The 24079-nt window shown below is 37.1% G+C and overlaps 1 protein-coding gene across 1 annotated transcript in view; it reads right to left on the reverse strand.

Moving 5' to 3' along the window:
* The window catches only part of TFB1M (transcription factor B1, mitochondrial), a 70372-nt gene extending 47999 nt beyond the window's left edge, over positions 1-22373 (reverse strand). The window contains exons 1-3 of the mRNA XM_072828611.1: positions 22124-22373; positions 19062-19213; positions 2194-2302 (exon numbers count right to left, since the gene is read on the reverse strand). Coding sequence (XP_072684712.1) covers positions 2194-2302; positions 19062-19213; positions 22124-22256 — 394 coding nt within the window. The 5' untranslated portion in view covers positions 22257-22373. The remainder of the gene's footprint in view (positions 1-2193; positions 2303-19061; positions 19214-22123) is intronic.
* Positions 22374-24079: the final 1706 nt, after the last annotated feature.

Here is a 24079-nt window from a genome sequence, read left to right on the forward strand (position 1 = left end):
GGGTCTGGTTTACTAATACATTTCTTTTTTCACCATTTGGAAAAAGTAACACCTCATAGTTTATCCCATCCTTACATGGACTTAAAAATAGCAAGTTTATTTGAAGAAAATTCTAAACACTTGGAAAAACATGAGACAAGTTAGAATTAAGAAAAAGGAATTAGGATTTTGATGGAATCTTGTCTCACATTTAGATCTTTCATCCATTTTGAGTTTATCTTTGTGTATGGTGAAAGAGAATGGGCTAGTTTCATTCTTCTGCATGTGGCTGTCCAATTTTCCCAGCACCATTTATTGAAGAGACTGTCTTTCTTCCAGTGGATAGTCTTTCCTCCTTTATCGAATATTAGTTGACCATAAAGTTGAGGGTCCACTTCTGGATTCTCTATTCTGTTCCATTGATCTATGTGTCTGTTTTTGTGCCAGTACCACACTGGAAAGCTTTGTAGTACAACCTGAAATCTGGCATTGTGATGCCCCCAGCTATGGTTTTCTTTTTTAAAATTCCCCTGGCTATTCGGGGTCTTTTCTGATTCCACACAAATCTTAAAATAATTTGTTCTAACTCTCTGAAGAAAGTCCATGGTATTTTGATAGGGATTGCATTAAACATGTAAATTGCCCTGGGTAACACTGACATTTTCACAATATTAATTCTGCCAATCCATGAGCATGGAATATTTTTCCATCTCTTTGTGTCTTCCTCAATTTCTTTCAGAAGTGTTTTATAGTTTTTAGGGTATAGATCCTTTACCTCTTTGGTTAGGTTTATTCCTAGGTATCTTATGCTTTTGGGTGCAATTGTAAATGGGATTGACTCCTTAATTTCTCTTTCTTCAGTCTCATTGTTAGTGTATAGAAATGCCACTGACTTCTGGGCATTGATTTTGAACTCGGCCACAGCAACTTCTTGCAAGATACATCCACGATGGCAAAAGAAACAAAAGCAAAAATAAACTATTGGGACTTCACCAAGATAAGAAGCTTTTGCACAGCAAAGGATACAGTCAACAAAACTAAAAGACAACCTACAGAATGGGAGAAGATATTTGCAAATGATGTATCAGATAAAGGGCTAGTTTCCAAGATCTATAAAGAACTTACTAAACTCAACAGCAAAGAAACAAACAATCCTATCATGAAATGGGCAAAAGACATGAACAGAAATCTCACAGAGGAAGACATAGACATGGCCAACAAGCACATGAGAAAATGCTCTGCATCACTTGCCATCAGGGAAATACAAATCAAAACCACAATGAGATACCACCCACACCAGTGAGAATGGGGAAAATTAACAAGGCAGGAAACCACAAATGCTGGCGAGGATGAGGAGAAAAGGGAACCCTCCTGCACTGTTGGTGGGAATGTGAACTGGTGCAGCCACTCTGGAAAACTGTGCAGAGGTTCCTCAAAGAGTTAAAAATAGACCTGCCCTACGACCCAGCAATTGCACTGCTGGGAATTTACCCCAAAGATACAGATGCAGTGAAACGCCGGGATACCTGCACCCCGATGTTTCTAGCAGCAATGTCCACAATAGCCAAACTGTGGAAGGAGCCTCGGTGTCCATCGAAAGATGAATGGATAAAGAAGATGTGGTTTATGTATACAATGGAATATTACTCAGCCATTAGAAATGAGAAATACCCATCATTTGCTTCAACGTGGATGGAACTGGAGGGTATTACGCTGAGTAAAAGAAGTCAATCGGAAAAGGACAGACATTATATGGTCTCATTCATTTGGGGAATATAAATAATAGTGAAAGGGAATAGAAGGGAAGGGAGAAGAAATGGGTAGGAAATAGCAGAAAGGGAGACAGAACATGGAAAACTCCTAACTCTGGGAAACGAACTAGGGGTGGTGGAAGGGGAGGAGGGCGGGGGGTAGGGGTGACTGGGTGGTGGGCACTGAGGGGGGCACTTGACGGGATGAGTGCTGGGTGTTATTCTGTATGTTGGCAAATTGAACACCAATAAAAAATAAATTTATTATTAAAAAAAGAAAAAGAATTAGATTTATTATTTGGGAAAAAGTAGGAAAGCAGAAAAAAAATACAATGTGTGCCACCTATTTAATTCTATTCTGATAATATTTAATATAAATATATAATAACATTCGTAACATATAAATATTTGTAATATAAATAATCATAAAAAAGAATAAGAAAACCAACCCCAAATCACTTACCATCCTCCCATGGTCTTTTAAGAATTTCTGGAAAAGCCCTTTCTATCTTAAATGTCAACACATCTCCATGGACAATTCTCAGTTTTCCAGGTGCTGCATCAGATAGCATCTAGTTTACAAAAAGGTCAATAAAATGAGCTCATACTTTGGACAATAGTGAGACACACACACTCTTTCTCTTTCTATGTATATATTTTACTTCCGATCTGTGCATCATTAAATCAGTTTGGAAAGCCACAGACTAAGAGTGATCACTAATGAACTAAAAGTACACTGCATCCACTGCAATATATGGTGTTTCATTTTTGACACATATGAATGACTAGTGACAGTAAAAGATAATAGTAGAGCAACAGCTTATAATTTCACAAATAATATTAATATAATTCTGACTCCCAGAATGACCTGTATTTCTGTAGATTTAGCAAAAAAACAACTCCCATCTGTAAGTTTTTAGAGACTAAGAACAGTATAATGAAATATCGAGATTTAGAAATAAATCATAAAGATGAGCTTAAATCAATAAATCCTTATAGCCTAAATATATACAAAGACTTTTACATATTACCACAAGCTTTAACCTAATCTATAGGTAGATTCAAACCAAGTAAAAGGTCATTTGTCATTGCCAAGCTATATGTGGCACCCTGAGACACTCCCCTAACATTCCTAATCTTACTATTTCTTGATCCACAGGCACTTTCAACCTAATGAATTAATTATCCTGCATATTTTACCAACTGCTACTTCCCAGCCTATTTCAACTTTCTAACCATTTGCTTTCCTTCCTCTTTCTTTAGTCTAGGTATAAAACGAAAAGGAGGGGGGAGGGAAGTACCCTTTTCTTTCTTATTTTTCTTTATTTTATCCATCTTAGTACCATACCTTAAGAAATGTTCTTACAGTACTAAAGGGTTGGCAGCCAGCTGAAAAGAGCCTTGAAGCTAAGCCATCCATACAACTATATTATGTTAAGGTCCCCTGTACCCAACAGGAGACTTGATTCTTGAAGTCCTCAGTTTAAAAAACAAACAAAACCAACCCAGATGTAGTCCTTGAAGCTTAAAGTTTAAAATGCAGGCGTGAATGCAATCAGTGAGAACAAACATCCTTGCTGAAGTGGATTACAAGGAAGAGATGACCCTCTTTTCACATCAAGTCTCACCTCAAGGAGCTCAGACACCCTTGGCTCCAAATCAAGGAACTTTTGCCCTGAGTCCCCCTTGGTCCTGCTTCTTTAGCTCAATTAAAGCTGATTTTTCTCTCCTAACCCTCCCCTTGCCTAATTCTGGCAACTAATAGGAAGGATGAAAGAAACATCACAGAAGCCAGAGAGGAAACCCCAGACTAAGGCATCCAGTTTGTAGATTATTCCTTCCTTTGGGTAAATGCTATGCCTTGCAGATGCTTCTTTACAGCATTTATAACATACTATATTGCAATCATGTATATAGAGGCTTCTTTCCCCTACTCCTTAAGGGCAGTACCTGTTTCTCATCTACCTGAATGTCCCTTGCAGCTACAAGAGCACATAGTAGGTGCTTCACATTTTTTGATAAGTGAATGAATAAGTGAATGGCCAACTGTAAAACTGGAAACTTTCCCTATCAGACTGAGATTTGAAGTTCCCCAAATCTGTAAGGTCAGGAAACTTGCAAAGATTTATTTCACTGATAAATCAGGTAGGATTATACATGTAACATTTCAGAAATACAGAACTGAAATGCTTATATCAGTAGGAAACTAAACATTTTCAGTTTGGGAATCACCTTGTTTGGTATCTTTAGTCATGGTAGTTTAGCAAAAATAATTGCGTACCTCTGATATTAATATACTTCTGGATTATTTTAAATTACCAAGATTTGCTTAAACAATCTAGTGAGTTCTAAGCAATAAATCATCAAAAACATAATAACCTCAATATACTATGAATAAAAAAGGAACTAGCTCTCTATGGGACAGGCTTTTACTGTATAAAAACTGAGTATTTTGGGCAGCCTGACTGGTTCAGCGGTTTAGTGCCACCTTCAGCCTGGGGCGTGATCCTGGAGACCCGGGATCGAGTCCCACGTTAGGCTCCCTGCATGGAGCCTGCTTCTCTCTCTGCCTGTGTCTCTGCCTCTCTCTCTCTCTATCTGTCTCTCATGAATAAATAAACAAAATCTTAAAGAAAAAAAAAACTATGTATTTAGTGATAGCATTTACCACCAATGAAAAATACTATTTTTTTCTATAATTATGCTTCTCATAATTAAAACAAATCAGCATACCAAAAACAAAGAGGCAGGAGAACTAAAAGCTTATGCTTCATGATGTCAATATATAGAAAATAATGTATTAGTAATTAAGACTACAACAAAACAATGTAAACTTGGCTCTTTGGCATTAATGTACATGCTCCGATAACCATGTTTGAAATGTTCATTTTTTCCCACAATGACACATCCAGTGGCATACCAGAAAACTGATATAACACACATTAGTTTTCCTTTCCCAGATTTAAAGTTGCATTTTTATCCTGTTTCTTTTGACTCCCCTTCAGCCTTAAGTCTCAACGACAAAGCAAATCCATTCTTTAAAAGGTCTAGCTCTTCTAAGACCACTTTGTAGTTTGATCTTCCCCTTTCAGACACTCAACTGCAGAAGGAATGAATAATGGTGAGCACAGCTTTAAGTGAAGGCCTTGAAACAATTACAGAGGAAAAAACACTATACAAACAGAAATGGTAGTATGATTACAGACAATAGCCATTTAATACCTAATGATATTCAGCAATGACAGACAAACACTTTCTAACCACTAACAAAAAAAGATGTTTACATTATCATGACAATATTTGGGGGATGGTAGAGGTGGGAAAGATCACTATCATAGCCCTTCAAGAAGAACACTGCTATATTACACTTTAAAACCCTGATGGTGTTAACTCATAACGTGCTCAAAGGCACAGCCAACTATGAATGCAGGCACTTGATTACAGCCAAAAGAGTATTTTCACAGACACTCTTAAATTTTTCTATCATTTTTATTTTAGTTTTCAATCCTATGTCCTTCCAAAATGAGATTTAAGTCAGCTTAGAGTAAAAGGCACTCATTAGATAAGACTGTAAAAGAGGAAACAGAAAACCAAGCCATGAAAACAAGAAGCATGTATGTAAATCCTACAGGTATTAACTCTCACAATTTATATACTGAATTATAAAATTCTTAGTTTCTACTGGAAATAATTATACTAAATCCCCAAGAGAGAAAAAAAAATATTTTTTTCTAGTATAAGGGGGTTTGTGGAACAAAATAATGGAGAATGCCTTTAATAAAAATGTGAAATAAATGGAGAATTCTTCATTTGGTCACTTAAAAAAAATCTCTCCTCTAAGTCAAGGTCTTAGAGATAGCTTTTCTATAGGGGGGCAAGTAACTATGGTCCACTTAAGTAATTTGTTAGTAATTTAATTGAATGAGGAAATAATTTATGCAACTCTTTAAATTTAGGCACAATTAGAAATTCCTTGAGAACAAAGAACTATACTGACTGGTCATTTTGTATGTTTTATGCCCCTTTTCATCATAAAGGGCTTACAGCAACCAGTATTGTACAGTGAGCTAAAGCATTAATTACATAGGTTGATGATATTACCTTCTTTCTGACTTGCTACATAATAGGAACCCTAACATTGTTGAAATAAGTGGTGGGCAAAACTGTTAGGCAAACTATATGAGAATGAAAGAATCTATAATATAGAATATGAAAGTGAAAACCAAAATTTGTATCTTCTATAGAACACATAGAAAAGACTAATGCTAATATTCAGAAGGAACTTAAGGTAATGTTACAAAAGACTTTTCTTTAGGGTAAAGATTACAGCATGATTTCAAAAAATCAACTTGCTTTGTTTTTTAACACAGGACCAAAACATGTATAGCGGAAAATAATTTACGCAGCCTCATCATGGATTTAGAGATTTGATTTAGTTAACTTTCTATTCAACCAGCACATACTCCTTTAAATGTTAACATTTCTTAAAAAGAAATTTAGGTAGTATCATATCTTTTTCTTGTCCAGTTGCTGTGGTTAGTGCTTCCAGCACTATGTTGAATAAAAATGGAGAGAGTGGACATCCTTGTCTTGTTCCTGATCTTAAAGAAAAAGCTCTCAGTTTTTCACTACTGAGTATGCCATTAGCTGTGGGTTTTTCTTAAAATGATGTTGAGGTGTATGTTCCCTCTAAACCTACTTTCAGTTTTTATCTTGTACGGATGTTATATTTTGTCAAATGCTTTTACTGCATCTATTGAAATGATCATATGGTATTCAGTCTTTCTCTTATTAATATGATGTATCACATTGATTGATTTGCGAATACTAAACCACCTCTGCGTTCCTAGAATAGATCCCACTTGATCATGGTGAATGATTTTTTAATGAATAACAAATAAAGTAGCAGAAAGAAAAATTAAGGAAATAATCTCATGTATAATTATACCCAAAATAACAAAATTCCTAGAGAGAAACTTAATCAAGGAGGTAAAAGACCCATACTACAAAAACTATGAAACACTAATGAAAAAATTAAAGATGACACAAGTTGAAAGATATTCCATACTCACGGACTGGAAGAGCCAACATTGCTAAAACTCCAATACTACCCAAAGCAATCTACGGGTTTAATGCAATCACTATCAAAATGCCAACATTTTTCACAGAGCTAGTACAAACCACCCTAAAATCTGTACAGAACCACAAAGGACCCCAAACAGCCAAAGCAAACTTGAAAAAGAACAAAGTTGGAGACATCACAATCCCAATTTCCAAGATACACTGTAAAGCTATAATAATCAAAATAGTATGCTGCTGGCAAAATAAATAAATAAATAAATAAGTAAGTAAGTAAGTAAGTAAGTAAGTAAGTAGGTACATAGATCACTGGAGCAGAATAGTGAGCCTTGAAGTAAAACCATGCTCGTGTGGTCAATGAATCTTTGACAAAGGAGGCAAGAATATATAATGGGGAAAAATGGTCTCTTCAACAAATGGTGGTTGGAAAACTGGACAGCTACTTGCAAAAGAAAGAAACTCTACCACTTTCTTACACCATACATAAAAATAAACTTAAAATGGATTAAAGACCTAAATGTGAGACATGAAAACACAGGACTCCTAGAAAAAAACATAGGCAGTAATTCCTTTGACATTGGCCATAAAAACATTTTTCTAGATGTGTCTCCGCAGGCAAGGGAAACAAGCAAAATTAAACTATTGGGACTAATCAAAATAAAAAGCTTTTGCAGAGTGAAAGAAACCATCAACAAAACGGGCTACTGAATGGGAGTAGATATTTGCAAATGGGAGATGTATTTGGTAAGGGCTTAATATCCAAAATATAAAAGAACTTATACAACTCAACACCAAAAAACCAAATAATTCTATTAAAAAATGGGCAGAGGACCTGAGTAAAAACATTCTGGAGAAGACATACAGATGATCAACAGACATGAAAAGATGCTCAACATCACTAATCAACAGAGAAGTGCAAATCAAAACCAAACTGAGATATCACTTTATACCCATCAGAATGGGTAAAATAATAAACAAAGAAATAGCTAGTGTTGGTGAGGATGTAGAGAATCCTTGTGTATTGCTGGTGGGAATGCAAATTGGTATAGCCACTGTGGAAAATAGTATGGAGGTTCCTCAAATACCAAAAATACAATTACCATAATATCCAGTAATTTCACTACCAGGTATTTACCTCCAAAAAACTAAAACACTAATATGGTTTTTTAAAAAGATTTTATTTATTTATTCATGAGAGACTCACACAGAGAGGGTGTGCGGGCAGAGGGAGAAGCAGGCTCCATGCAGGGAGCCTGACATGGAACTCGATCCCGGGTCTCCAGGACCAGGCCTTGGGCTGAAGGTGACACTAAACTGCTGACCCACCTCGGCTGCCCCTAAAACACTAATTTGAGAAGATATACGCACTCTGTTGTTTGTTGCAATATTATTTATACTAGCCAAGATAAGGAAGCAGCCCAAGTGTCCATGGATAAGTGAATGGATAAAAATGATGTGGTATATACATAAAATGAAATACTACTCAGGCATAAAAAAGAATGAAATCTTGACATTTGCAGCAACACAGATGGACATAGGGGATATAATACTAAAGTAAGTCAGAGAAAGTAAGTACCATATGATTTCATTTATATGTGGAATTTAAAGAACAAAACAAACAAACAGACAAATGTAAATAATAGTGAAGGGGAATATAAAGGAAGGGAGAAGAAATGTGTGGGGGATATCAGAAAGGGAGACAGAACATAAAGACTCCTAACTCTGGAAAACGAACTGGGGGTGGTGGAAGGGGAGGAGGGCGGGGGGTGGGGATTAATAGGTGACGGGCACTGAGGGGGGGCACTTGACAGGATGAGCACTGGGTGTTATTCTGTATGTTGGTAAATTGAACACCAATAAAAAATTAATTTATTAAAAAAAAAAGAAGAAAAGAGGCAAATAGAAAAACAGTATCTTAATTATAGGGAGCTAACTAGTGGTTGCCAGAGAGGAGCTGGGTAGAGGAATAGATGAAATAGAGAAAGAGAATTAAGAGTACATTTATCTTGATGAGCACTGGGAAATTTACAGAACTGTCGATCATTATACAACTGAAACTAATACAACACTGTATATTAATTATACTTCAACTTAAAAATTATAAAAAGAAAAAAAGAAAAATTTACAGATAGAAATCCTTTCATACAATATCACACAATTCTCTACCTTAAGCTGAAAACAATGAACCTAATTTCACCCTCTTCTTGATGACTAGGGTCACTGTTGCTGCTAGAGTAATGGCTTCAATGGTTATGGTCCCTTACTACTGAGCTTTTTTATTTTTTAAGTTTTTATGTTTGCTTTTTATAGTTTTTCTGCCACAGTAATAACTGTTACTTCTTGCTGTTGTCAGTGAGTCTGCTTCTAGCATTGATCTCTGTACTTGTAATTTGTAGTGGACTAGGAAATCACTTTGGCTGTGGGCCACCTTTATTTACCTGTTGAGTTTTGATTAACTATGGCTGTAGCCGTATCAAGTAAGTTACATGTGTGAAGAACGTAATCATGTTACAACAGAAAGCCAGGCGATCTTTCCTTTTGTAAAATTTGCTAGAGATGGAAGAATTTGAAAATTTTATTATCTCTGTTGAAAAACAGTTCCTTTCGCCAGGATGACTAAATTACTTTATATATCCCTTTGTAAGATGACAGGGAAGGGGTATCATTATAATAGCAACCATTTACTGGTTATTGGCAATATGCTAGGCTATTTATATGCCAATCTCTTTACAAAAATTTCCATCTATCCCTGCAAGGATCACAAATGATTGCTATTATTCCCATGCTGCAGATGAGAAAGCTGGAGCTAAAACTGGCCCAACAACAAGCTCAAGATCACAAAGCTAGTATGTACCATTTCTGAGATCTGACACCAGCCAATTTGATTCTCAATCCTGTGAGCTTTCCAACCTGCCTGTCAAGTAGAAATAATCACTGTTTACCTATTATAAAACTCAGAGGTGAAACTAACAACAATCATGACTGTCTCCAAAATTCCATAAAACAAGCACATAATAATTAAAAAGAATCCCAGAGCTTCTTACTCTGGCTAAAACGAAATATATAAGACCAGCTGGCTTAAAGAGATTTAAAAAAATGGACAAAATAGATGAAACAACAGTTTTCAGACACTGGACAGCAGGAAATTCAGGAAAACCTGCATTTCTAAGAAACTCAAGGAGTCCCACACAAAAGAAATACAAAGAAAAGGACACAAAGGTGCACCATGATGAAATTGCTCAAAAACACTGATAGTAAATCTTAAAAGAAGTCAGAGAAAAAAGGCAGAGAAACAAAGACAAGAATGACAACAGATTTCTTGTCAGAAACAATGCAAATGAGAAGATGGCAGAGCAAAATCTTTTGACTACTAAAAGAAAAAAAACCTGCTAGTATGTTTTTCAAAAACAAAGGCAAAGTAAAACACTTTTTCAGACATACAAGCACTGAAGTTCTGTCATCAACTGATCCACAGTTATAAAAAATGCTAAAGAAAGTCTTTCAGGTAGAAAGAAAATAATAGTAAATGGAAATATGGATGAAGAGAATCAAAATGGGGCACCTGGATAGCTCGGTTGAGCATCCAGCTCTTGATCTCAGCTCAGGGACCTGAGTTCAAGCTCTGTGTTGGGTCTCCACACTGGGCTTGGAGTATACTTAATATCAAAGGGGCGGGGGGGGGGGGGGGGAAGTAACCATATGGGTAAATATGTAACAATTTTTCTTATTATACTTGACCCTTTAACAACAGGGTTTGAACAGCACTGGTTGGTTGACTTACATGCAGATTTCTTATAGTACTATAAATATATTTCTTTTTCTTATGATTTTCTTCATAACATTTTCTTTTCTCTAGCTTACTTTACAATAAGAATACGGCACAAAACATACAAAGTATGCATTAATTGACTGGTTATTGGTAAGGCTTCTAGTTAACAGTAGGGTTTAGTAGTTAAGTTTCTGGGGAGTCCAAAGTTACACGCATATTTTTAACTGTTCGGAGGTCAGCACCCTTAACACCCACATTGTTCAAAATTCAACTGTATTAAAATCTCTTTAATATAGAATTGACTTTTAAAACAAAACAACATTGTATTATGAACTTTACAACATATGGAGAAGTAAAGCTTATAATAATAGTATAAAGGCCTGCAAGAAGAAATACAAATACACTATTACAAGATTTGTATGCTACACATGAAGTGCTACTTTATTACTTGAAGATTAATTGGGATACATTAAAGAGGTATAACCACATACCTTCAATAAATTACCAAAATATTGAAAGTTATAGATGTAAATTGTAGCAGGCTGAATTCCTGCCCCACAAAGATCTCCATATCCTAATCCCCATGGCTATATTATCTTACATGGTAAAAAGGACTCTGCAGATGTGATTAAAGATCACAAGATGAGGAGATTATCCTAAATTATCTGGGTGGACCCATGCAATCAATCACAAGGGCCTTCATAAGAATGAGGCAGAAAGATTGAAGTCAATAGTAGATTTAGAAGCAAGAAGTCCAGGAGCTAGTAAATGCAGGTGGCCTCCAGAAGCTGAAAAAGGCAAAGAAATGATTCTCCCCTGAAGCCTCCAGAAAAGGAATAGAGCCCTACTGACCTTCATTTTAGACTTCTTATTCCCAGAACTGTAAGAGAATAAACTGGTATCATTTTAACCTACTGCATTTGTGGTAATTTCTTACAGCAACAATAGGAAACTAATACAGAAAACAGAGATGATCAGATTGGTGAGAAAAAAAGCAAGACTTAGCTATATGCTGCCTATAAGAAATCCACTTTAAATATAGAGCCACAAATAAAAAGGATGAAAAAGTGCATCACTCTAACATAATCAAAGGAAAGTTGGAATGGCTATATTATCAAGGTAGATTTTAGAGGAAAGAACATCACCAGAGATCATGATGATCATTTCATGATAGAGGAACCAATTCATCATGAAGACATAACAATCCTAAATGATTATGCATCTAATAACATTACTTCAAAATAGATGAAAGAAAAACTGAAAGAACTGCAAGAAGGGATAGACAAGCCTGCAATTAGAACTGGAAATTTCAATATACCCTTCGCTTAATAAATAATAGAACAAGTAGGAAATCACCAAGGATATAGAAGACTTGGGTAAGCCCAACTTGACCTACTGAAATTTCTGTAACATCCAACAGAAGAACGTATATCTTTTTCACCAGAATGTATATTCTTTCCAAATGCATAAGGAAACATGATTTACCAGGACAAATCATGTTACACCAGAAAACAATTACAAATTAATTTAAAAGTATTCAAGTCATGCAAAGTATGTTCTCTGATCACAATGGAATTAAATGAAAAATAACAGAAAGATATCTGAAAAACCCCAAAATTTACAAGCCAAATGATACATGTCTAAGTACCCCAACAAGTCAAGTAAGAAATTAAAAGGGAAATTGGAGTTGAAGCTTTCTATGGGAATTCTGAACTTCTTTTGTAAGTCTTTCTTTCCGTCTAAGATCTCAAAAGAAAATTTTTTTTCTTAAGTTAGTATTTTGAATGAATTAAAATGAAAACACAACCTATCAAAATTTGTGGGATTTTGCTCAGGTAATACTGAGAAGGAAATTTATAGCACCAATAAACATCTAGGAGAAAATAAGAAAGGTCTTAAAGAAACAACCTCAGCTTCCACCTTAAAAACCTATACAAAGAACAAATTAAACCTCAAGGAAATTGAAGATATAACATAATTAAGATTTCAGAGCAGAAATCAGTGACATAGAAAACAGAACACAAGACAGATCAATGAACTCAAAAGCTTTTTTGCTGTTGTTTTTTGAGAAGATCAATAAAGTTCACCAATATGCAGCCAGACAGATAGGAAAAAAAGACACAAATTACCAATATCATGAATGAGAAAGAGGATATCACCAAAGATTGTACGGATGGTTGGTTTACCGTTAGAAGAAAAAAAGAAAATCAATATAATTTACAATATTAACAAACTAAAAAAAAAAAAAAGTCATGATTATCTCAATAAACTCAGAAAAAGTATTTTTGCAAACTCAACACCCATTATTTAAAAAAAAAAAAAAAAAAAAACTAAAAAACAACAAAAACAAAAACCAAACAAAGCACCACAACCTCTCAGCAAACTAGAACAGAGGGATCTTCCTCAGTTTGAAAAACCTACAACTAATACCATACTCAATGGAATGTCTGAATGCTTTCCCCCTGAGATCAGGGACAGGCAAGGATGTCTACTCCTATTTCTGTTCAACATTATATTGGAGATTATAGCCAAGACAAGAAACAGAGGCAAAACTGATTGAAATGGAGGAGGTAAAACAGTGTGCACTGCAGATGAAATGATAATACGTGCAGAAAATGCTAAGAAATCTACAAAACAGCCACTAATAAGTGAGTGCAGCAAGGTTGCAGGATACAAAGTCCATGTCAAGAAAAACAGTATTTCTACATAGCAGCAACATAAAAATGGAAATAGAAATTAAAAACTAATACCAACGACCAGGGTACCAAAAAATAGGACATACACGGAGTAAATTTGACAAAAGATATGCAAGACTTATATACTTAGAACTACAAAACACTGTTGAGAGAAATTAAAGAAAATCTAAATAAACAGGGAGACATACCATGTTTACAGATCAGGAACTTATACCATTAAGATGCCAGTTCTCACAATGATCTATAGTTTTAGTCCAATCCCAATCAAAATCCCCTCGGCTTTAAAAAAAAAAAAAAAGGAAATTGATGATCTAATTTTACAACTATATGGAAATGCAAAAGGACTTACAGAATAGCCAAAACAATTTTGGAAAAGAAAGGCAAGGTGGGAAGACTTATATTACCTGCTCTCAAGTCTTACTATAAAGCTACAGTAATCAGTATAGGTTGGTCTCAGGGCAAAAAACAGACCTATATATCAATAGAAAAGATACTGATATTTCTGGACCTCAGCAGAAGCCAGAAACAGACCAGAAACAGACCACTGTATATAAGACCAGCTGGTTTTTGACAATAGGACCAAGGCAATTCAATGAGGAAAAGATAAATTTTTTTAATCAAGTGGTGCAAAAAAAAAAAAAAAAAAAAAAGAAAGAAAAAAATTACAAAAAAAAAAAAAAAGAACCTGTACCCTTACCTCACACTACACACAAAAGGTAACTCAAAATGTATCATAAACCTATGTGCAAAACTTGAAACTATAAAACATCTAGAAGAAAACATAGAAATTTTTAGTTCTCATTTTGACAATTGTTTTTTAACATAAGATGCAAAAAGCATCAAACTCAAAAGGAAAACAAAACTGATAAACTGTACTTCATTGAAACAAGCTTTACTCTTTGAAGGACACTGTTAAATGTCAAAGAAAAAAAGGTAAGTCATATCTGAAAAGAAAGCACTATAAAACATATATCTGACAAAATACTTGTATCTAAACTATATAAAGATCTCTTATAATACAGTAATATGAAGACAAAACAAACAATGCTCAAAATATTTGCAGAATTCCCCCTCGGAAGATACAGAGATGGCAACAAAACAAAACAAAACACATGAACAATATGTCTAGGGGTACCTGGGCTGCTCAGTGGGTTAAGCAGCCGACTTGATTTCGGCTCAAGTCATGATCTCAGGGTCCTGGGATCAAATCCCACAAAGGGCTTTGCACTCAATAGGCTGCTTGAGGATCTCATCCTTCCCTCTTCCTCTGCACCCCCTGCCCCACATTCTCTTTAAATAAATAAATAAATAAATAAATAAATAAATAAATAAATAAATAAATAAATAAATCCCACAAAGGGCTTTGCACTCAATAGGCTGCTTGAGGATCTCATCCTTCCCTCTTCCTCTGCACCCCCTGCCCCACATTCTCTTTAAATAAATAAATAAATAAATAAATAAATAAATAAATAAATAAATAAATATCCACTATTACTGATTAGGAAAATGCAAATAAAAACCACATTTAGGGGCACCTGGGTGGCTCAGTGATTGAGCATCTGCCTCTGGCTCAAGTCTCGTGATCCTGTGGTCCTTGGATTAAATCTTGTATCAGACTCCCTACATGGAATCTGCTTCTCCCTCTGCCTATGTCTCTGCGTCTCCCATGAATAAGTATATACAATAAAAAAAAAAAATTAATATACCACTACATACTCATTTGGATGGTTACAATTAAGATGATTAACCATATCAAGTATAAGAAGCATGTGAAGCAAAGGAACTCTCATGCACAGCTGGGGATGGGGGCAGGGAATGTTAAACGATACAGCCAGCCACTTTGTAAAACAGTTTGGTAGTTTCAAAAAAGTTTAACATATACCTACCATAAGACTCAGACACTCCACCTCCAATTCTTTATTCAAGTGAAATAAGAGTATATATTCACACAAAGACTTGCATGTGAATGTTAATGACAGCTGTATACATAATTGCCAAAAAATGAAAACAACTCAAAGTCCATGAACTGGTGAAAGGATTTATAAATCTGGGATATCCATACGATGGAATACTAGTCAGCAATAAAACAAACAAAAAAATCAAGCTATTGATAAACACCCCAACATGGATGAATCTCAAAATACTTATGCTCAGTAAACGACATCAGACAAAAAACAGCATATACTTACATAAAATTCTAAAAAATGGGGATGCCTGGGTTGCTCAGTGGTTGAGCATCTGCCTGTGTTTCAGGGTGTGATCCCAGGGTCCTGGGATCGAGTCCCACCTTAGGCTCTCGACGGGGAGCCTGCTTCTCCCTCTGCCTATGTCTCTGCCTCTCTCTGTCTCTCATGAACAAATAAAATCTTTAAAAAAAATTCTAAAAAATGGAAAATATCCTATAGTGACAAAACAGATCAGTGGTTGTCTGAAGATAGGGAAGGGGAGGAGGAAGGGATGGATTATGAAGAAAAATGAGGAACCCTGAAGGTGACAGGTAGTCATTATCTTGTTTGTGGTGATGGTTTCATGATATATATTTGTCAAAATTCGGTAATCTGTACACTTGTAACAAGTGCAATTTACTGCACATCAATAATACCTCAATAAAGCTATAAAACAAAGTACTTAGTACAGTAAACCCTCTATAAATATGATTGTTATTAATATACAAAATCTTTAAAACAAAAAGAAAAAAAATGAGAAACCCAGATTACTTACTTCAAGAACATATTACTCATGATGTTCTCTCTAACTCAGAAATGGGGAAGCACTTACCAAAATCTCAAGTTCTCTGAGTTATCAAAAAATCTCACTTTCCTCCAAAGCACAAAGAACCTACCCAGCCATAGAAATGTAACAACAACAAAACAACCTTAAAAATGTGCAGTCACTAGAGAATGCTACAACATAGAAACCCTGGATGTCCAATGCTAATGTGAGGAGTGGGGGAGAAAGCTCCAACATTTCCAAGGCACTGGGGATTTAAATTCTAATGCTCCAAAAGGAATAACTTTGCAGTCCTCCTTACCTGTTTCCAGATTAGCAGTCTCCTGATCAATCCTTAATTAACAGAGATGCCTAAGGCACAGGGATAATAATCTAATTGATTACCTATACTGAAAATTATATTGAGTCCTTGACTTAAGTATGAGGCATTCATTTAATCATTACAATCCTATGAGCAAATGGAGGCACAGAAAGATATAATATACCTCCCCAAAGTCCTACAACCAGTAAATGGTAGAGCCTGAAGTCAAAGCCAGGCAATTTGATGAGGTCTGTGTTCTTTACCACAAAACTATCCCATAATGCCTTCACATATTAGACATGCTTTTTTACTTTACAACATGCCGATGGTAAAACCTGTATGTTAGCACTATGTACTTTCCCCTAAGATGCCTCATGACGATATTATAAGAATTAAGATACAAATGACATACTTTCAGATAGAAGACATTTTATAAATTATTACAATTTCTTTAAAAAGTAATTCTATTAGCTTAGAAACCACTAAAATGGAATCCTTAAAATAGATCACTCCTTCTGCCTTTATTTTTATGATTAATTTAGCACCTCTAAATGAAAGTGGTTTTACATATTGAAACATCCTTTACAGGAAAAAGAAATCTATTTGATATTTTAGTACCCAATATTTCTTTTTAAGGCAAATTCCTTTCTTGCAATATAAGACACTAAGAATTTTGCTTTTTCTACAGAAACAGGAAGACAAATCCACATTTTTTTGCAGAGTAATTTACCTTGAAACAAATATTTATAGTTAGAAAAATGAGCACAAAACTTTTTAATAATCAATGCTATATAATTATTCATTTTCATTGTTAAATGACACATTTAGTTGGTTACCTAGATAGATACATACGCATATAGTCAACCTTTTATTTTTCCATGTAAGGCGTTATTGAACACCTGCTATATGCCAGGCATGGTTGCATGTGGTAGAGATAGAGCAGGAAATGAAACACAAGAATCTCTATGCTCTTGGCAGACATTCCAGAGGGGGCAGATACAGTATGTTCTTATTTGTTGTCCATCAGAGGATCAATCTAATGAGACAGGGGTCAGGAGTGCAGGGACTTGGTAGGGCAGCTGAAAAGAGAAGTGTGTAGCTGCCTTCTAAGCAGTCTGTCTTCAAAGATCCTTAGTTGAGATCAGAAGGGATAATATGTAAATTAGGTGGGGATGAACAGAAATTTGTTTCACCTCCTTGACTCATGAGAAAGAATTATACATAACAGATGCTAAGATCGAGGGTTAGGAAGTCTCTTCAAGGGCAAGAAGTCAGATGAGTATTTCCCATGTCCAGAAAGGGCTAGATGAAAAAAAGCTAAATGGAATTACACAGTGTTATTCAGCTTCTTTTCATCATCTCATGATCTCACCAAAAATAAAATATTCCCATTTTCACCTCTAATTGAGAGACAGTTCTTTAATGAACAAAGTAGTTCAAAGCTAAACTCACTATTAAATTTCATGTCAAGAAATAGGTACCATATGAGAGTCCCAAAATAAAGTTATAAAACTGAAACTAATTCTGTCAATTGAGTGGTAAAATTAGATAACACTAAATATTATATAATTTTTACAGCATAAAACAAAATGTAGTCCAATGAGAAATAAATCACTAGATTTAAAAAAAAAAAAATCAGTTGCATGTATACAAAGCCCAGACTTTCAAACAAATTTCCTCAAATTGTTCTGGTAGAAATGAAACATTTTTCAATTATTGCACATACAAGCATTAGATTGTACCAATTTTAAACCAATTTGTTTCTTGTATGAAAGTAATAATGCGGATAACTTTATTATTCTATTGAACTCCCTTAATAAATTGCTACTCATCTAAGCCAAAGGCTAAGGGCTCTTGTAGAGTTTCAGAATTATAGAAGAATCAAACAAAGGCCCTTTAGCCAGTAAGTGCCCCCCTGTGAAGAATTCCCTTTACAAAATCCCTGATATAATGGGTTTCACTGTTTGCCACCATTGAAAATATATAAGTCCCTCCTTATTTTAAATCCACATTTGCTTCCCTCAATTTCCATCTACTTGTATTAGTTCTTTACTAGAAATCAAAATAAGCTGTCCTCTTCACTGCTACCTTTTCATAGGCAGCTATGAATCTCCTCACTACTCAAGGCTCCCCTTCTCAGCCTCAAACATGCCCAGTTCCTTCAAATATTTTTCATATAATTATGGCACATACTGTTTTAAGATGCATGTACCACTTCATTCAAACCTCATCTTAAATCTACATGTACAGTGGTACAACATTTCTTCACTTAAAAAATTCTTAACAAATGCTGAAGCTTAACAATTAATCTCTCTTTAAAAAAGCATATGTTTTCTCCAACTTTTGCTTGTAGAAATGCTTTTCTGAATCGAAATGAAGTTCTCAGAAGCCATGCCAATAACTAAGTCATTGGCATTATTTATTTTACTTATTTTTGAAGGAGTGGGCCAGAACATGCACAGCTATTAGATTTTAAAAAGAGATCACACAAAACAACTAGTTTGTCTAGCATTAATGCATAAAGCAGGTTTATTTAAGTAATGGTCAACAGACCATGCTGGGATGCTTGCTAAAAATACAATTCCTAGATCTTTCCAGGCTATGGAATCAGGATCTCTGGAATGGGGCCTGGAGATCTGCAGTTTGAAGAGCAAACTATATAAATAGTCCTCGGAAATTCTGAGGTTTAAGAATCATGGCCTGAAGATTTAAATTGGGTTTTTGCCTCCTAAAAAAGACAATTTTAAGTATCTTACCTGTAGCCCAGGAATAAATCGACTATCCTTTTCAACCACCAAAAGTTCAGCAACATTAGCATTGAGAATTGATCTTGTGATTCCTCCTGGCCCAGGGCCCACTTCATAAACATAAGCGTTTGTCAGATTGCCAGCTTTTCTTACAATTTTATCTAGAAAAAAGAATGTTTTAATTACCTTGATAAATTTCAACGTACAAAATTTAACAACAGTCTCCACAAATTCTTATCAACCATTACTCAACTAGTCTTTTATACCGTATTTATCCAATTACTTACCTCTTAACCTAAACCAATATGGTTTAGGCCATTCAATATTCTACTATATGATTGAATTGTATTATCAGTCTCTTAAAAATAAGATTGTGACAAATTTCCTAATTTAAATATAGTTAATGCTGTATTTTTGCATCTGTTCTTCTGCCAAACCTATCAATTCCTAAGACCAACTGGGTAAGCATATACCATCTCTCTACAGTGCCAAATATTGAATATTTGAATAAGACTAGTTTCACGTTCGTAATTTCCAATGCTGGTAGTTTTAAATCCCAAAGCTAGCTGTCTCATTTTCACCTATAAACAACTAATTGGTCACAGCAACAAGTTCCTAGATCATAGGACTAGCAGAAATTTAGATTCTTGGTCATTTTTAGGAAGTTAAACTTCTCAGTGGAAGTGTTTTAAGCTTTACAAATATGCAAATTGATATGGAAAAGTCAATGTTTTCAATTGATCAACCTCTTTAAGTTAGCAGATATTAAGAAATCATGAAAAAGATTATTGAGGATTCATTGCAACCAATTATCCCTTCTGATAAAACATATAACAGGCTGGTCTTACTGACTGAGATACTAAATTCCAAGTAACTGGGTCTCCTGGGATAGTGGAAATTTAGCCACTGAAAACATTATCAGCATTTCTTTGCAGTATTCACTGAGACGGTATGGCACCACTTTTTGTAGGCCGAAATGCAAAAATAGTTTTGTCTCTCTCTTTTTTTTTTTTTTTTTTTTTTAAGATTTACTTATTCTAAAGAAAGGCAGGGGAGGTGGGAGAGGTCAGGCACAAGAGCACCTGTGAGTGGGGGTGGGGGAAGGGCAGAGGGAGCGGGAGAGAGAGTCTCAAGCAGACTCCCACTGAGCACAGAGCCCCACACTGGGCTCAATTTCACCACCTCAAGATCATGACCTGAATGGAAATCAAGAGTGGTACACTTAATGGACTGAGCCACCCAGGCGCCCCCAAATAGCTTTTAACTAGTGCTGGGAGGGAATTAATATATGCTCACCAACAATTTGTTTTAGATGCTTTACATGCTTGCTCCCTTGCATCTCACAATCCTTCCAACCCTTCTAATGCATTAAGAACTACTATCCCAATTTAACTTCTCTGAACTTTTCAATTTCCTTGTCTGTTGTTTCATGTGTACAAAGTCATCTAGAAAGAAAAGGGAAGAGAAGGGACTCCAGCTCAGGGGTAAATTCTAAAGCGATCCTTCCTCCACTACACACCAATGCCTTTCAGAGGCAACAGAGTTGATACAGTAAGCACAGGTATTATGGATTTAAATCCTCATTTTTTTTTTTAAATGAGGTGCCACCATAGTAGAGGTCAGGGGCTCTGCCCTCAAACTCTTCAGGCACATTCCAATACAGTATCAAAGAGGCACTGTCAATTCGCTAAATATCTGCTCCCATCTGAGCTTCTTACCCCAGACAAGTACTTTAATCTTCCTTCACGTTGGTTCCCAGAGAAGGAATAGTATCTAGATTCCAGAATTTACTCCTAAGGATGACTAAAGGCTCACACAAGATACTGTACACAAAGGATTTTTTTTAACATCAAAAATATAAAGACCTGTATCTTCCGTCTTAAGAATGGAACTTTATAAAAAAAAAAAAAAAAGGAAAGGCGCTTTATTTACCTATAGAATGGGACTAGTGACTGGCAGACAAGGCCAGTTCTAGTTACTGCTAGAACTAAAGAATTTTAGAGGTGGATAACTCTTTAAAGCTCTCGAAGTAGGGGCCCTCCTCCAATTAACAGAAGAGAAACTGAAGTTTAGTCAAGGTATTTTACCCTAAGTCCTATTTCTACTGGTAGCACGAAGACTCCACATCCAAGAAATAAAATATCTTATTTCATACGTCACTTAACTGAAAAAATCAACTTTTGGGGTATGATTTGCTGATCTTTCCAGGTTCTCAAGAGGGGCCAAAATGGAACTAAGTACCAAATTCCCCAATACGGTAAATTCTCCAGCAGTGGACCTATTGCTAATACATGTTATTCTTGCAACCTCACCTTTCAGAAGAAACTATCACCAAGATATGGGGCGGGGGAGTGGGGGTGGCGGTTAAACGAATGTATATCAAACTCTGCACTCCAGACTGGCTCACTTTATGGCACATAAAATTTTACCGCATAAAAAGGGACTTAAAATAAGGGGTGGGAATGTGAGCTTACTAAAAGTGCAAGCTCCTTGAGGACAGACTTTGCCTGGTTCACCCCCCAGCTGCGTCTCCAGCACCAGCACGCCGCAGGCTGTCTGAGACGCATTTACCGAGTATCTGCACCCTCAAGAGTTTTGCATTCAACAGGTAACCCTTTAAATAACGTCATCCAAAAAAAAAATAAAATAAAAAAAAATAAATAACGTCATCCCACGAGCGACACTCTTGCGACACGTTACTGAAAAACTCCCTGCACTAATACAAATTCTGACAGCTTTAAACTGCAAGAGAGGTCAAAGTCGCACGTGCAGCCCCAGGCCGTGGGTTGGCACACCGTGATTCCAACTTCCACATGCGCCTCAGGACACGCGACCCCGGCCTCCCCTAGCGTCTGCTCGGCGTCTGCACAGCCTGCACTAGCCCACGGCGAACACCCGCGAGCACGCCCTCCTGCAGGCCAACCACCCACAAAGCGGTAGAAGGCCCTGACCTACGGCCCCCTGCCCATCGCCTGACCCCAGAAACCCGCCCGCAGGTCCAGGCCAGCTCCCTGACCCACGTGCCCGGGGATGAGGGGGAGACAGCCGGGCAGCCCTGAGAAGACAGCCACCTGTCAGCCTCAAGTCCAGGAGAAAATTCTGGGACAGTTGCTTCGCGGCGTGCAGCCTGAACAACTTAATGATCTCTCGAATCGTGGGCAACGGCGGGAGTCGGAAAGTACTCAGCGTCCCGGACGCAGCCATCCAGCCCCGCGGAACCGTCCACTTTGCACCGCGGACTTTCCGCGCTGCCCTTAAATCCTCCAGGGAGGATGGCGGGAGCCGCGAGCATTAAGGCCCGCCCCCGAGCCCGCTCTATTGGTCGGATGTACCTCGCCGGAAGCTGGGAGGGCAGACAGGAAATCCGGACGCATCCAGAGCGCATGCGCCGTTTCTCGCTAAGCGCGACGCGGGCTGGGCTTACGCTGTGTTCCTCCGGTGACGGAGCGGAGCCCGGGGGCGGGGCCGCTCCTGGTGGGCGGGGCCGCTCCTGGTGGGCGGGGCCAGGGCGGCCTGGAGGCGGGGACCTCACGTTCCCACCGGGTCTCGGAGGGGTGGGTCTCAGGAGCTTGGCGCCTAGGAACGCCCCCTGGGGCTTCTGGCGGTTGGACTTGCCGCGTTCCCCTCCGTGGATAATTGCGGGAAAGCCAATGATTAGAGGCAAAACTATCGGTTGCTAACAGTTTTCTCTTATGGTAGATGTTTTCAAAACATCGGCATTGTAGGGGTGCCTGGGTGGCTCCGTGGTTAAGTATCTGCCTTGGGCTCAGGTCTTGATCCTGGGGGCCTGGGATCGAGTCCCCCCCACCCCCCACCCCCACCGCATCGGGCCCTCTGCAGGGGGCCTGCTTCTCCCTCTGCCTGTGTCTCTGCCTCTCTTTCTGTGTCTCTCACGAATAAATAAATCTTAAAAAAAAAAAAAAAAAAGAACTGGCATTGTAGGTGCTGATGGCAGGTTTCTAACTTCTTTCAGCCTTAGTCTTTCATCTGTTAAATGGACATATCTACCTTAAGGTTGCAAGAACTAAAAGAGGAGTCGCCTGGTGTGCAAGGCATGGGTCAGCTGGTGATCAGTGGTGGCCTTGCTACCGCAAGGATCTAGCAGATGATCCCGGCCAGAGCGGTTAAGGAGGAGCGCAGTTTGTGGTGAGAAGGGCCGGAGGTAGAATCCAACTCTTCTGCCCCCTTTAAATGTATCCAGTGAGAAAAGCTGCCCTGTTTAGAGTTCAGGAAGTGTTTTCAAATATGTCGAGTATTTGTTTTTGAGCATTTCACCAACAGTCTTATGATATAAATATAACTAGTCTCTAGTGAAAGCGGAGGAAACAAAAACTTAAGTGATACAAATTAATTGATGCTCACAAAACTAGAAAATAATGGAACCCAGACCCAATCTAAGTTTCTGGACATGCATAGTGGCTACTTTTTGTAGTCATCTGCCTTTGCATTGAATGTTAGTTGCCACTCCTTGTTTGCCTTCCCCAGATTTTCTTTCTTTTTTTTTTTCCCCCAGATTTTCTTACTGCCCCTTGCTGCTCCAAGTATTGCAGTCTCTTCTTGCAGTACTTGGAAAGGTAAGGATGAAAAGGAAAGGAAATAAACATGATAATACTTGTAATAGCTAACATTTGCCCAATGGTTCCCAAAGTACCAGCTTCACAGCTGAGTGCTTTACAACTGTTATCTCATTAATTGTTACAAAAGATAAAGGCTTAGAGAGGTTCAGCGCTGTGTCCTAGGCTGCAGAGCTAATAAGTAGTGGAATCAGGATTTGAATCCACAAGTCTGTGTCCAGAGCCTGCTTTTTAAGCGGTACAATCAATGTTGAGAGGTCATTTGACTCACCTAGGATGGTTATATCTAAGGTCAAAGACTCAAATCTGAATTCTGTTTATTATAACAGGAAACAACAAAGCAAAGATTGAACTCTCTCTGCTATGTGGGAGAATTTAGCTTTCCTGACCGTGTTTTTTGCAAATTGCTGCCTTGATCACAAGTGAATCAACATTTTTTATTTCTCAGAGTGG

This window comes from Canis lupus, chromosome 1 (genome assembly GCF_048164855.1).
Source record: "Canis lupus baileyi chromosome 1, mCanLup2.hap1, whole genome shotgun sequence".
Lineage (NCBI taxonomy): Eukaryota > Metazoa > Chordata > Mammalia > Carnivora > Canidae > Canis > Canis lupus.